This window comes from Miniopterus natalensis, chromosome 9 (assembly GCF_054644295.1).
Source record: "Miniopterus natalensis isolate mMinNat1 chromosome 9, mMinNat1.hap1, whole genome shotgun sequence".
NCBI lineage: Eukaryota > Metazoa > Chordata > Mammalia > Chiroptera > Miniopteridae > Miniopterus > Miniopterus natalensis.
In genome coordinates, this window is record NC_142089.1 from 37,449,439 (window position 1) to 37,469,479 (window position 20,041).

General features: G+C 36.7%; 1 protein-coding gene across 1 annotated transcript in view; it reads left to right on the forward strand.

The window, feature by feature from the left end:
• PATJ (PATJ crumbs cell polarity complex component) overlaps window positions 1-20,041 on the forward strand; it is a 247,506-nt gene that overhangs the window by 53,471 nt on the left and 173,994 nt on the right. The window contains exons 15-17 of the mRNA XM_087820482.1: window positions 1,365-1,499; window positions 6,181-6,342; window positions 9,511-9,642. Coding sequence (XP_087676608.1) covers window positions 1,365-1,499; window positions 6,181-6,342; window positions 9,511-9,642 — 429 coding nt within the window. The remainder of the gene's footprint in view (window positions 1-1,364; window positions 1,500-6,180; window positions 6,343-9,510; window positions 9,643-20,041) is intronic.

The following is a 20,041-nucleotide window of genomic DNA, read 5'->3' on the forward strand; positions in this document are numbered from 1 at the left end:
TATCAAGTACACAGTGATAGGCCTGATATTTTTAGATAAAACAGACTATTGATATAGGAAATATAAGCCATAATTAGTACCATTTACCATATTTGAGTTTATATAGTCACAGTGAGAAATTATTAGCTCAGTCTTTGAAAGTCAAGGGAATGGAGTTTGGTGAATGCCTTTTACCTTCACAGCCAACAACACCAAGACACTCATCTCTTCACAGCCAACAACACCAAGACACTCACTTTGACATTGGCTAGTTTCTTAGCTTTTGACTCATTTCTTAGCTTAATCATATAAACCCTTTTAACCAACAGCATCAATCTTATGGTGGAGTAAAGATTACCTCTCTTATTATACACCCCACAAATCAGAAGTTTTTATTTAAGTTGATGAGATGGTGAAGGACATCTCGAATGAGGTAACATCTTTCATGGATTAGTTCAAATAATGGTGTTTTTTTTTAATTAAGAAAAAATTTTCAATTATAATCAAATACATTTAATGAACCCATGTTTAGTGCCTGCTACTATTTTAGGGCCTGAGGTTATAGAGAGAAAAGATATGACTCAGCACTCAAGCAAGGGGAGCAATCAAGAAAACAAATTTTAAAAACAGTGTGTGGTGAGCTGTGACGGCAGTGTGCACAGGGTGGTGTCGGACCTCAGGTGGGGTGGATGGACTCAGATATCAGGAGGTGGATGGCCCGGCCGGGCATGGCTCAGCGGTTGAGCATCGACCTAGGATCCAGGAGATCGCGGTTCAATTCCCGGTCAGGGCACATGCCAGGGCTGCGGGCTCGATTCCCGGTCAGGGGCATGCGGGAGGCAGCCGATTGATGACGACTCTCTCATCGTTGATGTTTCAACTCTCTGTCCCTCTCCTTTCCTCTCTCTGAAATCAATAAAGATATATTTAAAAAAAAAAAAAAAAAAGAGAGAGAAGGTGGATGAACTCAGATATCAGGAGGTGCCTTCTGGAAGTGACACTGGTTTGGTATTGAAGTGTGCATGGAAGTTAATTAGATAATAAAGAGAAGTTAGGATGTTCTGGGAGATGGGAAGCCCTGCAAAAAAGTGAAACACAGAATCAGCACCAGGAACTTGGGGAGTTTGGAGTACTTAGAGCTTAGAACCGAAAGCAGGACCTGGTACATCTGCTTCTTTATTCTCAGGGAATCTAAATGAAAAGAGAAATGAGAAGACAAGCAACCTCATATTTTACTTGAGGCTGGCTTTCCTTTATCATCATCTTTTTGGATTTTGCTGATCTTATTCAAGGGGTGGGGCTTTCCTGTCAAATACCTGATGGAGGATTAACAGCCAGATGTGTCCTTGTGGTGTTTGATATTATTGCTCTGTATTTTGTTGCAGCTGCTGCCCATTCACACTCTGAGGCTTGGCATGGAAGTGGATTCCTTCGATGGACACCATTATATCTCTTCAATTGTTCCAGGTGGTCCTGTTGATACACTGAGCCTCCTTCAGCCAGAGGATGAACTTCTTGAGGTAAAATTTATGAGGGACAGACAGGAATTTTTAAGCTCCAGGAAATTGTGTTCTCACCAGAGATCCACTGAGTTATATTATCACTGATGCCAGTGAAATGTGACCTATTTAGAATGAAATAACTTGGTGACTATAGTTAATATATATTGTATACTTCAAGGTAGCTGAGGATCTTAAATGTTCTCACTACACACAGACATAAATAGTAACTGTGAGATGATGGAGTTGTTAACTTACCTTATTGTGGAAATCATTTCACAACATATGTATATATCAGGTTATCACATTATAGACCTTAAAATTACACAATGTTATATGTCAATTATATCTCAATATGTCTGGAAAAAACAAAAGACAAAAATACTAACAGCTTATGTAATGATAAAGGAAGTAGATAATATGCTTTAACTTCATTTTCCCCATCTTTTGGGACTCCTGAGATGTCTGAGTGCTTATTTAAATAGTTGACTACGAAAGAAGCTAATATCCTATTTTAGTTTAATAGCATAATTAGTATTTTTTTGAGCAAAATTCTTTTTAAGAACCTAATTCTTGACCCTTACTTGAAACATGTAGTGACATTTACTTGCATTTTTTGTTGATTATTTCTAATTAGGATTAGAGCTGGGTGACCTCGGGCTTATGTATTCTTCACTGATTTTCAGATTGTCTCCTTGGAACTCTCCACAACATGGCAGCCTCTAGTGGGCTCACTTAGGCTCCCTAGCCGCTCTTCAATCAGATCAGTTCTAGAACACTTCTTCTTTGGCCTGACTTTCTTGAGAGATTTTGTTAGATTGGAAAGTTCTATAACTAACACAATGAACAAACCAATCAACACTGAAACCCCTAATTTTACAAACAAGAAAATAAGGCATTGATTTCCTCCAACTTTATACACTGGTAGAATGACAACTTTAGTTCATGTGTTCTAACCCCCTTTCCACTATTTTTTGTTTTGTTTTAAGTATATCACAGTACTTCCTAAGATCCTTAAAAAAATGTGGGGAATGGTCAAACTTAGAGAAGGCTGAGTAAAGAGGCTTCTTTCTCCCAAAAGTTAGGAACCACAGGAAGCCCTAGGCTGGGTTTAATAGAATCAGCCTAGTAGCTGTAGTTAGCTAAGATTAGAATCCCATGAGCCTTGGTTATAGAAATTTCTTTTTAAAATTTATGTCTGCTCAAAGTAGAATGATAAGGATAGCAAGTAGGTTTCTTGTTGAGTGCAGCTGCATTTTATTTTTAGCAGTGTCCAGGCCCCTAAAAGAGTATGTTGAATGTCAAGGTCAGAGGGAAAAGTGCTATGACTCATTGTTGTCAAATTCTATCATAAGCTTGGGAGGGTATTTCAGTCCTGTTGTAAAATGTAGTAAGTTAGTTATTTTAGAGTTGTTCAAGGAATGATATTGGGATGCTTATTGGCAGATTAATGCCCTAGATTTTACTATATCACTTATAGTTTTTTATTTGTTCTGAATTATGTCTTTCTTTCTGATTTGCTGGGCACATGGCTTAGCATTGTGGATAATCAGACATGATAATCTGTAGATTGGAAACCATTTGGAAACCATTTCTCTAATATGTAGGTGTTAGATACAGAGAAATGAGATATATTAACTTGGGAGATGTGGAAATATGAGCAAAAACCAATTTAGTTCACTTTTTGTGGTAAACTATACCTAACGTATAATTTACACTGTAAGCATTTTTAGTGTATAATTCAGTGGCCTTAAGTATAATTCACTACTAGTATATGGTAGGTAATAAAGAAATGTTAGCTAGTTCTGAGTAGAGCAAGTATAAGTCCTCCTAGCTGTCAACTGAGTCTTCTGTGCCTTAGCCAAGATTAGAACCCTGTGGGCCTTTGACCTTGTAATAGAATGTGGTAGATAAGGCAGCATGAAGACTTGAATTTATAAGTATAGATTTTTGGTAAAAGAATTTAGGATACAGAAAGAAGCACAGGTTTGAATGTCAGAAGAGTTGATTTTGGTTCTGAATTTGCTACAGTGTAACCATGTCCTTTGGCATGTCACTTAACTTTTTGAGAATCAGTTTCTTCCCAATAAATGCCTACTTGACTGTGTTGGTGAGGATCTAATGGAGTATCACTCATGTAAACTATAAAGCATTACCTCACAATGAGATATTGGCAGTATTCTCACTGGGAAAAGGCATAAACAGTCTTTATGGGATAGGATTAGTGAGGATCGAATGAGGTAATGTAGTGGCACAATACTTGTGCAGTGTGATGTGCTCTGCAAATGAGTATGTGTGTGTGCGTTTTCTAATCACAATCTGAAACGGGAAACTTGACAGCACTCAAGAGGGTCTCAAGTTGAAGGGCCTAGAGAAATATTATGAACTCTAAAATAAAAATTGGCTGCTTCTGAGTAACCAAATATAGAAATAATTTTTTTAAATCTCTGTAAAGTTAGCCAGATAAAACTTCTGAGCTTAAAGTGTGTGTGTGTGTGTGTGAGAGAGAGAGAGAGGGAGAGAGAAAGAGAGAGAGAGAGAGAGTGTGTGTTTAATGTATTCCTTAGAGTTTAAAACCAGAAACACAAATATGCTTTGGGGTTAGAACACTGTGCCAACTCTCAGCCCAGAGCAGCTATTTACAGTAGCTATAAATCCCCTTAGATAGGAGCTGGTAATGGGAAATGTGACCAATCCCTTCAGCGGTAGAGCGCAGAGAGGAGGACTACCAGGCACTGCTATAATAATTGGAGACAATTCAAATGAATAAATAATGAGCTAAATAAATATTTAAATGTACTCCAAGATGAAAACCTGAAAAGTGTCTTTCTAATTTGTTGAAGTAATGTAAAACACAACTAATACTGCATGTGGGTAGAATTCCTGCGTTGATTGTATGACCTTGCTTTATTTTCAGTGTAGATTACTACCCATTTGGTTGGTTTTAGGCCTTTCTATGCTCTGGCACCAGTTGGCACCATTGAAACAGTGTGACCATTGGCAGGTACCTCCCTGCCCAATTTTGTGTGAAGATTGGCTGGTAATTCTTCCAAGGAAAACCTTTCATCTGCTGCTGCACTTGCTGTCCCCTGAGCCCTTTCATCAGTCATAACGTCTTGAGAGATGATATTTACTTTTCCACTAGGGCTCACTCCCTGAAGCGCATGCGGGTCTCTTTACTGTGTGGTGATTTCTTTGTAAATAATTAAGAGGCAGGGAGATTGTCTGGCCTGATGGCTAAGTGCTTGGTATGTTACAGGCCTAAGAGTGGTTCCAAGGGACAGTTGATTCGGGGCTCAGATCACTACTGATGGGATGCTTCCACCAACCCACTCTGCTCTTATTCTCTGAGCAGTGACAGATTTTTGTGGAAACCTTCCTCCCAGGAAAGGCAGCCCTGCCAGTTATCTGGACATTAGCACTGCACCTGTCACAAATTAATGCCAGACCAGAATGTCTTTAAAACTAATAATGCTGCTGAACCCTCCCAGGAAAGGAGTTAGATGTGAAAAGATTATTGGTTGCCTGGATTGTGTTCATGCCTCAGCCTTTGGGGAGTAGCAGACAGATCAGCTTTTTCTGACTTTTAGTCAGAGCTGGCAGAGCTCCTTGAGCTAAAGTCATATACAGTATATGGAAAATTAGAATAGACATCTTTATAAATCATCTTTGGTGCAAAATATTGTTATGCACTAGAAAGAATATGAAATTTACATACTTTTTGGTGATAAGCATTATTCATTATTAAGTAATAGTTGGTTATCTTTTTGTTGTTTTAAACATATAAAATAATTTGAAAACTGACACTTTCTACAATTGATGACTGTGTCAGCAGAGCGTGTAAGAATAGAACTGATGCAGTGTTATATGTACTTTTCTATAGAAGTGATTTTCCTTGGTCTGGTATTAAGAGTTTGTAGGATGTGAAAGAAAATTGTGAACTGAGGCTAAATTTTGTGAGCCTGGTAGCCTAGATTTTTTTACCTACATGTTGTAAGTTCAGTAGCTATTAACAGCCTTAAAATTAGTGTTAATATCTATAATGATATTCTTAAAAAATAAAAAAGCAAGAGGAAATGGTCTTAAGAAGTCTGTACATGATACTGAATATGTTTAAGGAGAGATGGGTAGAAGTAGATGAGAGAATATGACATTGGAGTATAGAAAGGAGGAACCATGGAGGTTTGAAAAATTAAGCAGATCACATACCCAGTAAAAGTTGTACTCTGGCCAGGCCGGGTGTGGCTCAGCAGTTGAGCATCTACCTATGATCCAGGAGGTCCTGGTTCGACTCCTGGTCAGGGCACATGCTCTGGTTGCGGCTCGATCCCCAGTGGGGGGCGTGTAGGAGGCAGCCGATCAATGACTCTCATCATTGATGTTTCTATTGCTCTCTCCCTCTCCCTTCTTCTCTCTGAAATCAATAAAGACATATAAAAAAATAAAATAAAAAAGTTGTACTCTGTACCCATTTCATACTTGATTCGCCTAAATTCAATAAAGGTTTAGCCTTAGTTTTTATAAATTTTAAGGATTTCTAATGTTTTTAGTTGCTACTAAAATATTGTTAAATATAGGCCTTTTATTTACAGGAAAAGTAAAACAAAACCCTATTTTCATTTTGATAGGTTGATGTAAGACAGAGATTTTTTATTTTTTGACCTGAGACCACCTTATTTCAGACTTACCCTTATCTTTCTAGGTCAATGGTGTGCAGCTCTATGGGAAATCTCGCCGAGAAGCAGTCTCTTTCCTTAAAGAAGTGCCACCCCCCTTTACCTTGGTTTGCTGTCGACGGTTGTTTGACGATGAAGCCTCTGTAGATGAACCAAGGACCACTGAAGCCCCTCTTCCTGAGATGGAGGTACTAAATTAATGTACCCTGGTTCCCACAGGCATGCCCATTCATCAAGGATGCCCCGAAGAGTGTGCTACAATGTGAAAAGAAAGAAAATATTTCCCCCTTCTTTTCTTTGACTACAGTAGCTCTCAAGCCATAATGAGTAGCTTTCAAATTGTTCCTTTTCATTTAATGTCATAAAATTTTTCTTTACCCCCTTGCACATTGGTGACATTAATGTGCATGCACTTGGACTTGAGAGAACCTTTTTTTAGCATTTGCCCGGGCTCATTACTTTTGGCTCCCAGTTTAACTCAGTTCATCTTAATCAGTTGAAGATGCTGGTGAGTGTTGAATATCTAATGGACTTCCCTTTTTTCAGAGCCTTAAAAATAAGATCTATGACCAATTTTGAAGTGAGTCTAAAAATTGCTGTCAAAGCCTTCAGAAGGTCAGAGAATAAAAGAACACTTTTTGTGCTCTTGGCACTCTTTTTTTTTTTTTTAAAAAGAGCATTGTCATTATGAAAACAGTTTCAAGCCCATGCTTTGTCACCTTGTGCCATTTGTAACCTCATCTTTTATGTCATTTCCACCTTTCCAGACCCTTCTAGATTTTAATTCCATTAATAAAAGTTTAGATACATGGAACCTTCCCTTTTGCCTGCTTATGGTCTGAATTTCAAAAGACAGGGATCTAATCCTGCTCTACCGCTTAATGATTTTGAATCTTTGAGCAAGTAACTTGACTTTCTGTTCATACTCTTCCTCTGAAAAGTGGGGATACTTAGAGTACTTAGCAACCTCATTGGTTTGTGCGAGGAGGAGGTGAAGTAATGTATGCCAAGTTCTGGGCACATGCCTTGCCCATGGAAAGTGCTCAGGAAAAGTTAGCTTTAGCTATTCTTGACTCCTCCAGCTCTCCCATGTTTACTTTCTGATCTCCTAAGGACTTAAGAGTCTAGCATAGCACTGTCTTATAGTCATAGATACTTACTTAGGCTTGCTTTTACCAGAAAACCGTCAGCCCCTGTGGGCAGAGGATATATCTTAAAATTATTTTGTATCTCATAGTGTTTTTATTCTGTACTGGGCACATAAGTGCTTAGTAAGTTATTGATTGGGAATTGTTTTTTAAATGTTTATCTTTTGTAAAACAAACTTCAAAGAAGGGACTCAAATGCCACACTTTTTTGATTCTTGTTACCTTTACTAAAATTAAATGTGGGCGATGGCTTACCTCTGAAGGCTAATAAAAATGCCTTTAATCTAATGTTGCAGGGTGTGTGAATCACCCACCCAGCTTGCTGACTGTGTCCTCCCATCTGTCATACTTCACCACAATGGGTAAACTACAGCTCTGAGCTATGCTAAATGTCAGCCTTGCTGCCCATTAGTTGATTGCTTTCCATTCTGTGAATACAGGAGTTATGCAGAATTGATTGTATCAAAGTGATATATTTCAGGTTGGAGAATAATATCTTATATACCTTAGATGCCTTGAAATTTCTGTCAACTTGGGTTTTATAATTATATGTGGTTTTTAAAATCCTGGCTCTCTTTTCCATCTGTCTCTTTTTTTCATTTATCCCAATACCCTCTTAGGTTCTTAAACTCTGCCTGGTTAGACAGCTCAGCCAAAATCCTAATGCTCATTAATCAGTGAGGGTATTAAATGCCCCAGTAGAACATCAATCATATTGTATTAGACATTGGAACTTTGCTTTTTATTGGAAGGTATGAGTGTTTTCTCTTTAAGTGTATCATTTCCTCACATCAAGCTGATATATACAGAAGTTACTGATCCAGAACATTCCCATTAATTTCAAGTTTTGTAATTCAAGAATCAAGAAATTCTACCCATGCTTAGATTCAATTCACTATGGACTGTTAACTTTCCGTGTCCAACAGGGACAGTTTGAGGTCTGAACCAACCCTAATTAGCTGTGCTGCCTTACTCTTCCCAACTTTGATTTCATTAAATTGATTTTCTTATACAGGTCACTAACAATTATATTTGTAGAAATAATACACTTTCATTTTATTTACTTGGATTACCCAAAGTTGTAAGGAGTCTACTTTTAAAAATTATTATTTACTCTGTAGCTTTATTTAAAAAGTTTCATGGGAAACCCACTGAAAGATGGATGGTTTATCAATGTATGATCAAGTATGTGTCCAGTGGCTGTTGTGAGCCAGGCACTGTTGTGGGTTGAGTGAATAACCATGGTAAAGTCTATGGTAGCGTGCACAGAGTTTTCATTCTAGCCTGTTGCTAGGGCTACAAAAAAAAAGATAATTCTTGAGCTTCAGGTAGAAATTCAGAGTATTTTAGGGAAGTTAAATCATATAAAAAACAACAATACAGTGCTATAAATAGTATAAAGGCAGAGGTTGGAGCAGCTATTCTTGCTCTGCATAGTTGATTCATTGGACCTGTATCATTTAGCTTCCTAGAATTCCATATGGCAGCGACTCTTTTCTCTGAAAGGAGAGGAGGCCTGGAATAAGGGGACCTGAGGGTGTGAGGTCAGGGTAAATAACCAAGGACCAGTGTACTGGATAGTTGTGCTGATCTACTTCCTCCAAGGTGAGATTTTCATTATTTCAGCTCAGTGATTTTTACCTGTTTTTAGACTCACACAATTCCCAAAGACTTAGATTTTTTTCCACCTTCTTTTTCTAGTAAAGTTTTTTCTTGAAAACTTCTAGCAGCCAACAGAAGTGGTTTCTCTGTGTCCCGTCCTGCCTTTTTCTGTGTTGGCATTTTTCTCTGTTTCTTACTATAATTACGAATTCAGGTTTTGCTACTTAAATATCTTATAAGCTTTGACTTTGTATGATGTTTTCATTTTTCCTTAAATTGCCTATTTTTCCTTTTATGCTTCTAATGGGATGACAGAACTCATTGAAGTATAAGAGGTCAGTGTTAATACTTTGAATGAAATGGGTACCTTACGTTTCAAAAACCTGTATGAACAGTCTGCATTTTTAAGTGCTTGAATTTTCTCGAAGATCTCATGCCAGAGTGTCTGCACCCCAGTGCATGCCCCCTTTAAAAAAGATTAGAGGGAAAAACCATGCATGCCAGAGAGAACGCCCAGTTTGAGAAGAAGATATGAGATTCCTGATAGGTTCTTTTCAGAATTGAAAGGACAGTGTTTTGAAGCATGTATGTTCTTTGGTATTTCAGGCCGATCGCAATGTAGATGTCAATACTGAAGAAGAAGATGATGAGGAATTAGCACTGTGGTCTCCTGAAGTCAAGATTGTTGAACTAGTTAAAGATCATAAAGGCTTGGGATTCAGCATTTTGGATTACCAGGTATAAGAACCTCTGTAGAATTTTTTGGAGTGGTTAGTGTGTATTAATGTTATATGAAGCAGTAAATCTTTAAGGCACCCACTGACTTAGGCAAAACGAAATGATTTGATGTCTAAAGCCATTGTCCAAAGCCATTGCATTGTTACCGTGACAATTGATAGCTCCCTTACTGAATACAATGATGGATGATATAATAACAGGACAATATGGGAAACGATAGGGGTTTTTTTGCTGGTTTTTTTTTTTTTTTAATATATCTTTCTGATTTCAGAGAGGAAGGGAGAGGGAGAGAGAGATAGAAACATCAATGATGAGAGTCATTGATCGGCTGCCTCCTGCTTTCCCCCCACTGGGGATCGAGCCTGCAACCCGGGCATGTGCCCTAACTGGGAGTTGAACCTTGATCTCCTGGATCCTAGGCCTACGCTCAACCGCTGAGCCACGCGGCAGAAGCAATAGTTTTATATCCATGGATGCTTTTGGAGACTGGAACTTGATAAGTGTTTTTATATGGGGATCTCCCCCCCCAGCTTTATTGAGATATATTTTGCATACCATAAAATTCACCCACTTAAAGTGTATAGTTTGGTTGCTTTTAATATATTGAGAGTTATGCAGCTATCACCACAGTCTAATATTAGAACATTTTCATCACCCCAGAAAGAAACCCTGTACATATCAGTATTCATTCCCAATTCTATGCCTCTCCCTCCCCTTCACATGGAGGTTTTTATAGTTTTGTTTACCTAGTAATTTCAATGAGTTTAATTAAGAAGAAATGTGAAATTTTGGTGGAATATAAATTTATATTTAATAATGGGACACGATATTTATGTATTTATATGTACCCCAGATATGAGTAGGGTGAAGTTATTGACGCATTTGGGGGAGAATGTGAAAAGTCACAATATGACACCTATATGTTTTACCAGTTTACCAGTTTATATCTTACAAGTTTACCAGTTTATAGTACTTTTAGAGCTTCTGATTATTATGGGGAATTAAAACTGCTGTCAAGAGATCTCTTCACTTTTAAGATGCATATTTTAATACATTTGTGCTGCCTAAACACATTGTGGTTTAATAAAGCAAAAGGTCTTCTATCAAAGCACATAAAATGCCAAGAGATATAAAAATCAATTCTTTTGTTTTTAATATAATAAGGCAATCGGGAATAGATTAAAAGAAAAATACTTTAAGCATTAGGTAAGACATTAAATTCCACATTTTGGCAGGGTGATTTAAATTACTGAAACAGATTGTATCTTTTTCATTTTTGCTGGCGTATTTCTGTGCCAGACAACCTTCTTTGTTATTAGAACTTCTCTTTGGAATATTATTGAATTATGAGTTGTTGATTCCAAATAATGTGCATTTTGGGAAGTATTTTTATGAAAATATTAATACTGTAAGATTCTGGAAGTTTATATGTTGGTTAATATTAGAGCATATAAAACAAATGGCAGGTATATATCATTATTTCCCTCCCCAGTGTAGTTCTATTACCTAGCACATAGTAGGTGATTAACAAATGTTTGCAGAATGATTGCATAAAGTTTAGGTTAGCCAAAATTAACTGGGACTAAATGAACATGTAATAATTGGGATTTAGTTTAGAAGACACCTTTCAGATGTGGTCTTAGTCAGTTATACTTCTGTTACCATTGGAATATATATATATATATTTACATTCTTATATAATAAATATATAATGGTTGCTTTTATCCTGTGAAATGACATTATCTGCAAGTTTTATATTTTTAATATTGCACATTTAAAGCAGACAAGTGCTTCAGACATTTTTTTAAAAAGTCAGTAAAAGATGGAAAGAAAAACTTGGTAGTCCTTGCTTTCTGCATGCCTTGGTAGTCCTTAGCAGTTTAATCCCTAGTTAACAGAAACATTTCTTCTTTTTTTTTTTTTTTTTTTTTTTAAATCTTCACGGAGGGTATCCCTTTATTGATTTCGAGAGAGGAAGGGAGAGGGAGAGAGAGAGAGAAGCAGGAACATTGATGTGAGAGAGAAACATCGATTGGTTGTCTCTCCTAAGCACCCCAACTAGGGACTGAACCCAAGACCTTTCAGAGTACTGGGACACCACCAACCAACTGAGCCATACCAGCCAGGGCGAGACATTCCTTTATGGGTTCTGAGCTTTACACTTTTAAAATATATATAGTCAGTTCTAAATATGGAATGTTGTTTTCTTCACTGCATTCCTGTAGGAATGCATTTTAACATACCTTTTGTTTTTAAAAGTTTTAGTTATAAAATTCTAGGGTTTTTCCCTCCTCTCTCATCTTCCTCCCAATCATCATTACACATGTAGTACTGACATTTATTTCTGCACAAGTTATATAAAGTAATTTTACTCCAAAGGAAGTGCTCCTCTTTTTGTCTTTGTGCTTCTCAAAGAACTAATAGAAAAATACTGCATTTTCTAAATGCTACTTTGATTTATGTTAAAGGGCTCAGTTTATTTACTTTTGTAGCTAACTTTGGAAGAAATCTTAAACTGAATGTTTTTCTTAAGTCAGTCTTAAGTACACTTATAGTTGTATACAGCACGTTTTCACCATTTGTTAAGTGGTGTATAGAACTGTTTTTCACTATGACATTTATTTTATTTTTAAAGATTTTTTACTGATTTTTAGAGAGAGAGGGGGAAAGGAGAGAGAGAAACATTGATGTGAGAGCAAAATATCCATCGGCTGCTTCCTGCATGCCTCCTACCCATAAGCCTGGTATGTGCCCTGATCAGGAGTTGAACTGCCAACCTTTTAGTACATGGACAATGCCCAACCAACTGAGCCACACCAGCCAGGGCTCCACTATGCCATTTAGATGGCACCTAAACACAATTTAAGATTTGGTTTGGGGCAAGTTAATTAATTGGTTGTACAATCCCTTGTTGTAATTAGGTAATAAATTCTAAAGTTCGAATTTTGTTTTGTAAGACGAGACTAAGGCTTAGCAAAAGCCCTGAAAGGCTGTGTTCCTGGTTATTACTGTATTTGATGCATCCTGTATGAATTTATTAGGTAGCTGAATAGGACCCATGCAGATCCCCACACCCCCAGGCATAGCATATTTAGAATAAGAAGTTTGTTAGAAGCATCTTGGCCACTTGGCCACAGGACAAAGTGTTAGTAGAGTGGGAGAGCTTCTAGGTTGTAAAAGGCCTGCATTAGCAGTATTGAAGAGGTTGAAAATTTACTTTGGAATATTAATTTTAGTTAACCACTTTCTCACTAATGGGTTTTTCTCTAGAATAATATGAAATTCCTCAAGAGCGTGACAGAATTATATGTGACATCTATTTCATGGGCGCTTATGCAATTTCTTCATCTAAGAAATGGGGATGATAGTGTCTAGCTCGAAGGATTGTTGTGGGTTAAGTAAATTATGTGTAAAGAAGTGAAAATGTTATATTATTATGCACATATGAGTATTGTATTATTAATAATCCAATTTAAAAAATAAAGACTAAAAATTTTTATATTTTCCTCAAAATGGAGCCATACTGCAATATGTATGCACTCTTATCAATTTTCAACTATCCAGTGGGATTAGGAGAATTAATAAGTTAGCTGTCTTTGTTTAGAGAAGTCTAAATTTAATTGTAAAATTGCATGTTAAAATACAGCCAACTCTTAATGAGCTATATGAAAATTACTGAATTGTGGATTAGTGGCCAGAAATTTATGTATTACATAAATTGAGCCAAACCTTAGGAAAAGATGAATGAGCCAATAAAGGATCTTGAGTTGTCCGTGGAAATATGGGGCAGCTGTCTGTACAGGTGAGTCCATGATTAACTATTGATAGAAGTTTTTGTAGTATAGTCTCTTGCCAGTTTCTAGGTGTGGTTTACATATTGTTCCCTAGTTATCTTTGTCCTAATTCCCTAATATCTATGTGTAATGTCTTTATTCCTTGGAATAATATTAATGCTCATACTAATATTAATCCTAATATTTATAAAAATAAAATTAATACAAATTAAATAGTAATAGCTAACATTTATTGAGTATTTACTATTTTTTGTGCACTATTTTAATTGCTTTATGTATTGCTCACAAGAACCATAGGAAATACATACTATTATTATTCTCATTTTAGAATTGAGGTACCTGAAGCACAGAGAGGTTAAGTAACTAGTCCAAGTTTACACAGCTAGTATGTGGCTGAACTAAAATTTAACTCAAACAGTTGGCTCCCAGAGTCTGTGCTTTTAAACACCACACCCTACTGCTCCATTTCTTTCTAGGGTTGCTTCCATGTGCATTTTATTACCAGGGATACCTGTGATTAATTTATCACAGCAGATCTTTCTATTTTTCCAACTTGTGAAAAATGTTCAAGTCTTAAAGACAAGCCTCTAGATGACATTCTCATTTTTAATGCTTATATGAAAGTTTAGTAACTATCAAAAATCAATATAGTGTGTTCATATGCATTGTGTAAGAACTAGTGTTTATTGCTTCAAACAAAAATAATTACAAATTTAAGAATCCTAAGTTAGTCCAAGTAATTTGGTGTGGGTCAGTGTTCAGTAATGAAACAATTATTAGGTAGTCTGAGAATCTGTAATTTTTTTAATCTACCAAAAGGCTTGAAATAAATTTAGAACTGTGTGGATTTTACCTTCAGTTGACCTTATAAATTAAACATGGCAAGTGGGTATTTTCTGGTGTTTTGATTTATGTTGAACTTTGAATAACCCCTCATGATTATAAATCACTGGACATGTTTGACATTAGCCAATTTTTGAACATTAGCCATGATATTGCCGTTCTTGATACTTCTGAATTTTAATGATTTAGAAGGTAAAATTTATTAACCAATAGTTCTCCCTCCCACATCCCATGCCTCATTTTCCTCCCCTTCTGCTATGGACAGACTCAAAGTTTGTCAGAGCAGATATTTTTGAAAGGCTTTGGGTTTACCTCAGATTTGAGAGAGATAAAAAATAGAAATCATAACAGCACAGTAATTGAGAGGTGATTCATACGTAAATACTCTTAGTAATGCTTTAGAAAGTTGTTTGAAAGACCACAGGCAAATGATGATTCATTGGAAAGAATAGTGAAAGCATTCCTCCTGGTAAAAATTAACAGTGATTAAATTTTCTTTATAGAAAAAATGGGTTATAGAACCCAAATAGCATTTGTCTTGGATATGGTATGCTTAGTGTTTGAGAGAAAAACTGTGTGCAGTTTTCGCCTGACTACTAACTCTATTAGATGGAATTCTCTTTAAAAAGACTTTTAAAAGTTGTGGGAAGGGATTATATAAATTTCATGTGTGTAGCTTTAAATCGATGCTTTTCTTATGTGCAACAGAATGACTTCATGAGCACATTAGAAATGTTCTAAAAATAAGTAATACATACATATGGCATAAAATTTTAAAGGTACTTAAAGGTATCTCATGACAAGTAATTCTATCTCTGACCATAATCCCTCATTCCTTCCAGATAACACTCCTGATTTTCTTGTCTATTCTCCCAGGATATTTTATACATACACGATTGCATAAGTAATAGTTTTTTGGTTGCTAATATTTTTTTTACACATAAACGGAATATGTCATAAACATTTTAAGCAATATGCTTTTTCCCTCAATTATATATTCTTTCTTTTTGTGTTTAAAAAACTACATACTTATTTTTTCCTTTTTTCTTCAACTTATTGGGGACCTAGTTCTTTTTAATGACTGCACAGTATATTATTGTCAATGTACAATAATTTATTTAGCCAGTCCCCTGTCCCCAGTTGGTGAGTACCTCAAGTGGGGCTCTAGTGGATATCCTTGACATACTCTTTTGTAAAAAGGTGGGAATAGTATCTTGTGATAAATTCCCGCAAGTGCAATCGCTCATTAAAAGAGCATATCTCTTCTAAATTTTGGTATAGTTTTACCAAATTGCTTGAACATAATTGTTCATGAGATTCACATGTATTTACACCACTTAAAATTGATGTCTTCTTAGGCAGAATCATTCCTCCTGAAAACGGAGTCCTTTCTCAGATAATTCTCCTGGAAAATAAAATGTAAGCAGGTACACAATTGATGAATTTGCTATTGGTTTTCCACAATACGGATGGATTAAGACATAACAATATATAACTATCAATTTTGTTTTAATTTTATATTGCCAGTAATTAATATTGAACTTTATAGCTAAGAGTACATACACTGTTTATATTCAGACTTCGATATAAGTGCCCAGAAGTCTATTCATATTTCTTCTACTAGTTTTAATTATGTTTATCAGAAAATTGAGTTTCAAAGGGGAAGAAACGAAGGATTTTAATTTTTGCTACCAGAGTTGAATGCTGGATGAATTTGCATGAGTGCTACCGTCAGTATGTATAGTATTCAGTAACTTGCAAAAGCCCAGTCTTTACGTTCAGATTAGCTGATTAGTTTATAGAATCCAGGATATAGAATTTGATAGGTATTAACATAATTTTAACATATAGTAAGTAGTACAGGTGACCCTTGAATAATGCAGGGGTAGGTACATGGTACCCTGCACAATTAAAAATACATATATAACTTGACTCGGCCAGAACATAACTACTAATAGCCTACTGTTGACTGGAAGCCTTACTGATAGCATAAATAGTTAATTAACACATATTTTATATGTTATATGTACTATTAAAATAAAGTAAGCTAGAGGAAAAAAATGTTACTAAGACAAGCAGAAGGAAGAGAAAATACATTTATAGTACTTATTGAAAAAACTCCATGTATAAGTTGACACACACAGTTCAAACCAGTGTTGTTCAAGGGTCAGCTCTACATACATTAATATTATTAAACAGTCAGATACAAACCTATACTCTATCCAGAATCTAACATATAGAGGATAGTAATGTATTGGAAGTTATTGTATAGTTCCATTTTAATGCTCCCAGGATCTCATAACGTGGCCACCAGTATCTTTTGTTGTTGTTTACATCTTTTTTTTTTTTTTTAAGGTGCTTTTTGGGTCCAATTCAGCCTTGTGTCATTAAGATCTTGGTACTAGCCCTAGCCAGTTTGGCTCAGTGGTTAGAGTGTTGGCCCTTAGACTGAAGGATCTTGGGTTTGATTTCAGCCAAAGGCACGTACCTCGGTTGCAGGCTCTATCCCCGGCCCCAGTTGGGGTGTGTGCGGGAGGCAACCAATCAATGTGTCTCTTTCACATCAATATTTTTCTCTCTATCCCTTCCACTCTTTGAAAAGCAATGGAAAAAATATCCTCTGGTTGAGGATTTAAAAAAAAAATCTTGGTACTAAGCAAAATGCAGTCAGTCTGTTACTAATGGTAGTGTACATGTTCTTGCAAATACATAGCTTACTGTTGAACAAATCACACAGCTGCATTGAAAGGTCACTCTTGCTTAACAGAACTTAGGGGAACTGATAAAGGCTGCTCTTTGCCCATCCCTGATTCCTGTCCACATTTATTTTTATTAACATCAAAGTACTGTAAGCTCTAGTGCCAACTGGGCCGAAGATTTCTTTTCACGGGGGATTTGCTTCCTTTCCCTCTATGGGAAAGTTCTGTATCCTTTAAATCATTTTAAGCTGCTTCATTTGAAAAATAATTCTTAGTGATGTGTTCATGGAGTAGATTGATTGTGGCTACCGGGGAAATTCTCTCATGGCTTAAAGATTGCTTTTCAAGCCTGAGAAGTAGGTGAATGAAGGGAGCCCACTCCTGGTGTGTGGGGTTTGTAGTGTACTCAGGATGATGACTGACTTCCAAGAACTTCACTGCAGCAGGACTAAAGGCATCAGGAGACCAGAAGCCACTTAATAAGAGATCAAAGGGGCTGTGTGTGTATCAGCTTGAAACCCAGATTGCACAGATCAAAAGCTTGCCGGAGCGAGGCAGCTGCAGGGGGATGGAGTTAGCAGGAGGCCTCAGAGATCTTAAGTCAGGCCTGATGTTGAACTTTGCGGGAATTTCATGGCCCCTCTGGAATATGAATTTGGCAAAAAAATCCCATTGTGTCTAATGGGGGAGAGAGAACGTAGAGGCAAGGCAGCAAATGCTTGTCAGCTGGGTAATGCTTTCCATAGGGCAGCTCTCCTGTTAACAGTGTTATTTCACACTAGAAGGCATTGCTGAGAAGATACTCAAAATGATATATCTGTTGTGTTCCCTTTAGTGAGTATTTCAGAAATGGATAAATGGTACATATTAGTGTTTACAAAACGACCATAGAGAGCTAAAATATAGACATCGTGATGCTCAATTTTACTGCAATACCTGATAATTGCATGTCTCCTCTGAAATGCTCACAAGATATTCCAGGAAGTTAGTGGCTATCGGTCTGGCTATGTGTCTGTGTCTCCCATGTAATTAAAGATAGAACAATGTTTTAAAAAGAAAAAGAATTGATCTAAAGAAGAAACTCAGTTTCCAGAGATGTTTCTTCACCCATCTTCCCCTACCTCTGGGTGTAGGTGTGTTTTGGAAATTCTCACTTGAGTCTGATGTCAGTGTTGAAAACCATGCTAGTAGATGAAAGTCATAGCCCTTCCTTCAGTATGGCAGAAAGATTGAATCAAACCCACAAACACATAGTAAGAGTCTTTTCCCGCGACATGATGATTTGTATTGCTTTTCCCTGCTTGTGGATGTCATTTGGAGCCAGGCAGTGACTCAGAAGCCATGCTATCCCCAGTGAGGGCCAGGAAGTGGTGCTGCCTCCTTCTTCTACCTGAGGCCTGATTTGGTCATGATGCCTGGAAGGGGATTGGCTGCCTGATCTTTACACACCATTTTCTAGGGCTCAAGTTTCCCTTTCAGCTGTCCCCTCTATATTAGACTTTAATCAGCTATTGCATTCACCAGTATGCATTGTGAGCATATAACATGTTTAAGAGCTCTGTCTTACGAGTCAGAATGGACTAGGATTTGCACTCTGGCTGTGACACCCTACTAGGACTTTGAACAAGCTTGTCAGTCTTTCTTATTCTCAGTTTACTAAAACAATAAGCCATAAAATAGAAATAGTATTTGCCTGTAAAGTTGTGAAGACTAAATAAAAGGTGTATATAAATGCCCATATTTTTGTAGGCACAAAATAACATGGTACTATTTACTGAAAAATGATGATGAAGATTATTTTTAAAGATAGAATCTGAGCACAGACTTGCTATAACTGTTATTCATTCTCTCCTTCAAAAAAATTGTTTACTTACTATGAGTTACTAAGAGGGATATAAAGATGAAAAGATATGTTCCCTTTAAAGATCTTTCATTTAACAGATGTGTAGTGAGCATATTCTGTGCCAAGCACTGTTCCAGACATGGGATATAGCAGTGAACAAAAATAGCCAATAGCCCACATGTCCTCATGGAGTTCAAATTTTGCTGGGGATAGAGAGATAGTTGACAAATACACATTTATTAAAATAGAATAAAGGAAACAGACAGGAATAACTCTATATAATATGCTATGATTTCAGCAGTGGTGGGAGTAAGACTGAGAGACCCTGTGGTAATTGTCAGGAGCCTCACAGAAAATTGAGATTGAGGCCTGCTTTGTAGACAAGCACGTAGCGAACATTCCAGCCACAGGGTTGTCCTGGTATTGATAACTTGATCTTGATTTCATGTCTTTCTCTTTAGTGACTGTGAACTGTTTAATATCTGTCTAAACTTTTAAATTTTATTCCTTTTAATGAAAAATCCTTTGAGAAACCTTGCGTTCTAATATTTTATTTGGAAAACATGACTAGCATTTCACATGGTAATAATAACCAGTTATTACATACTGTTTACTCTGTCAGGCACTGTTGAAAACCTGTAGGGGTGGGGTGAGAGGAGGGTATTGATTTAATTATCTCTACAACCCCAGGAGGTAGGTCCTATGATCATCCTCATTTTATAGATGAGGAAACTGATGACAAGAGGTTGAAGAATTTGCTCAGGATCACTCAATTAGTTAGTAGTGGAGCTGGGCTCCTAAGTCTGTGGTCAAGTAATGTGAAAGTACAGTCTTGACCAGAAACAGCACTGATCCTTCATTATTATGGCTCGAGTAAAAGATGATAAAAATTCTTATTTGTCTTTCCAGAGAGACATACTTAGTACAGTTCCAAAAGATTAATTCAGAGTATTCCTGAATCCTTATGGTCCCTTACCTTTACTTCTCTCCCATGGTCAAAGCTCTTGAGATACCTCATGGCCTTTTCGTTGCTGGAGAGTGGAAACGGTGTGTTGTTCTACTTTAGATTCTGCAGCAGGACTCCTTGGCCTTTTTCTTGCACAGTTTCAAGTTGTCAAAGTTTTATTTTACATGTTGTGTGTTATGTATCAAGAGTCTTGGTTGCCCTTTCAAGGATTAAAAGAAACCTGCAGAATATTTTCTAAGGAATGAAAGGCATC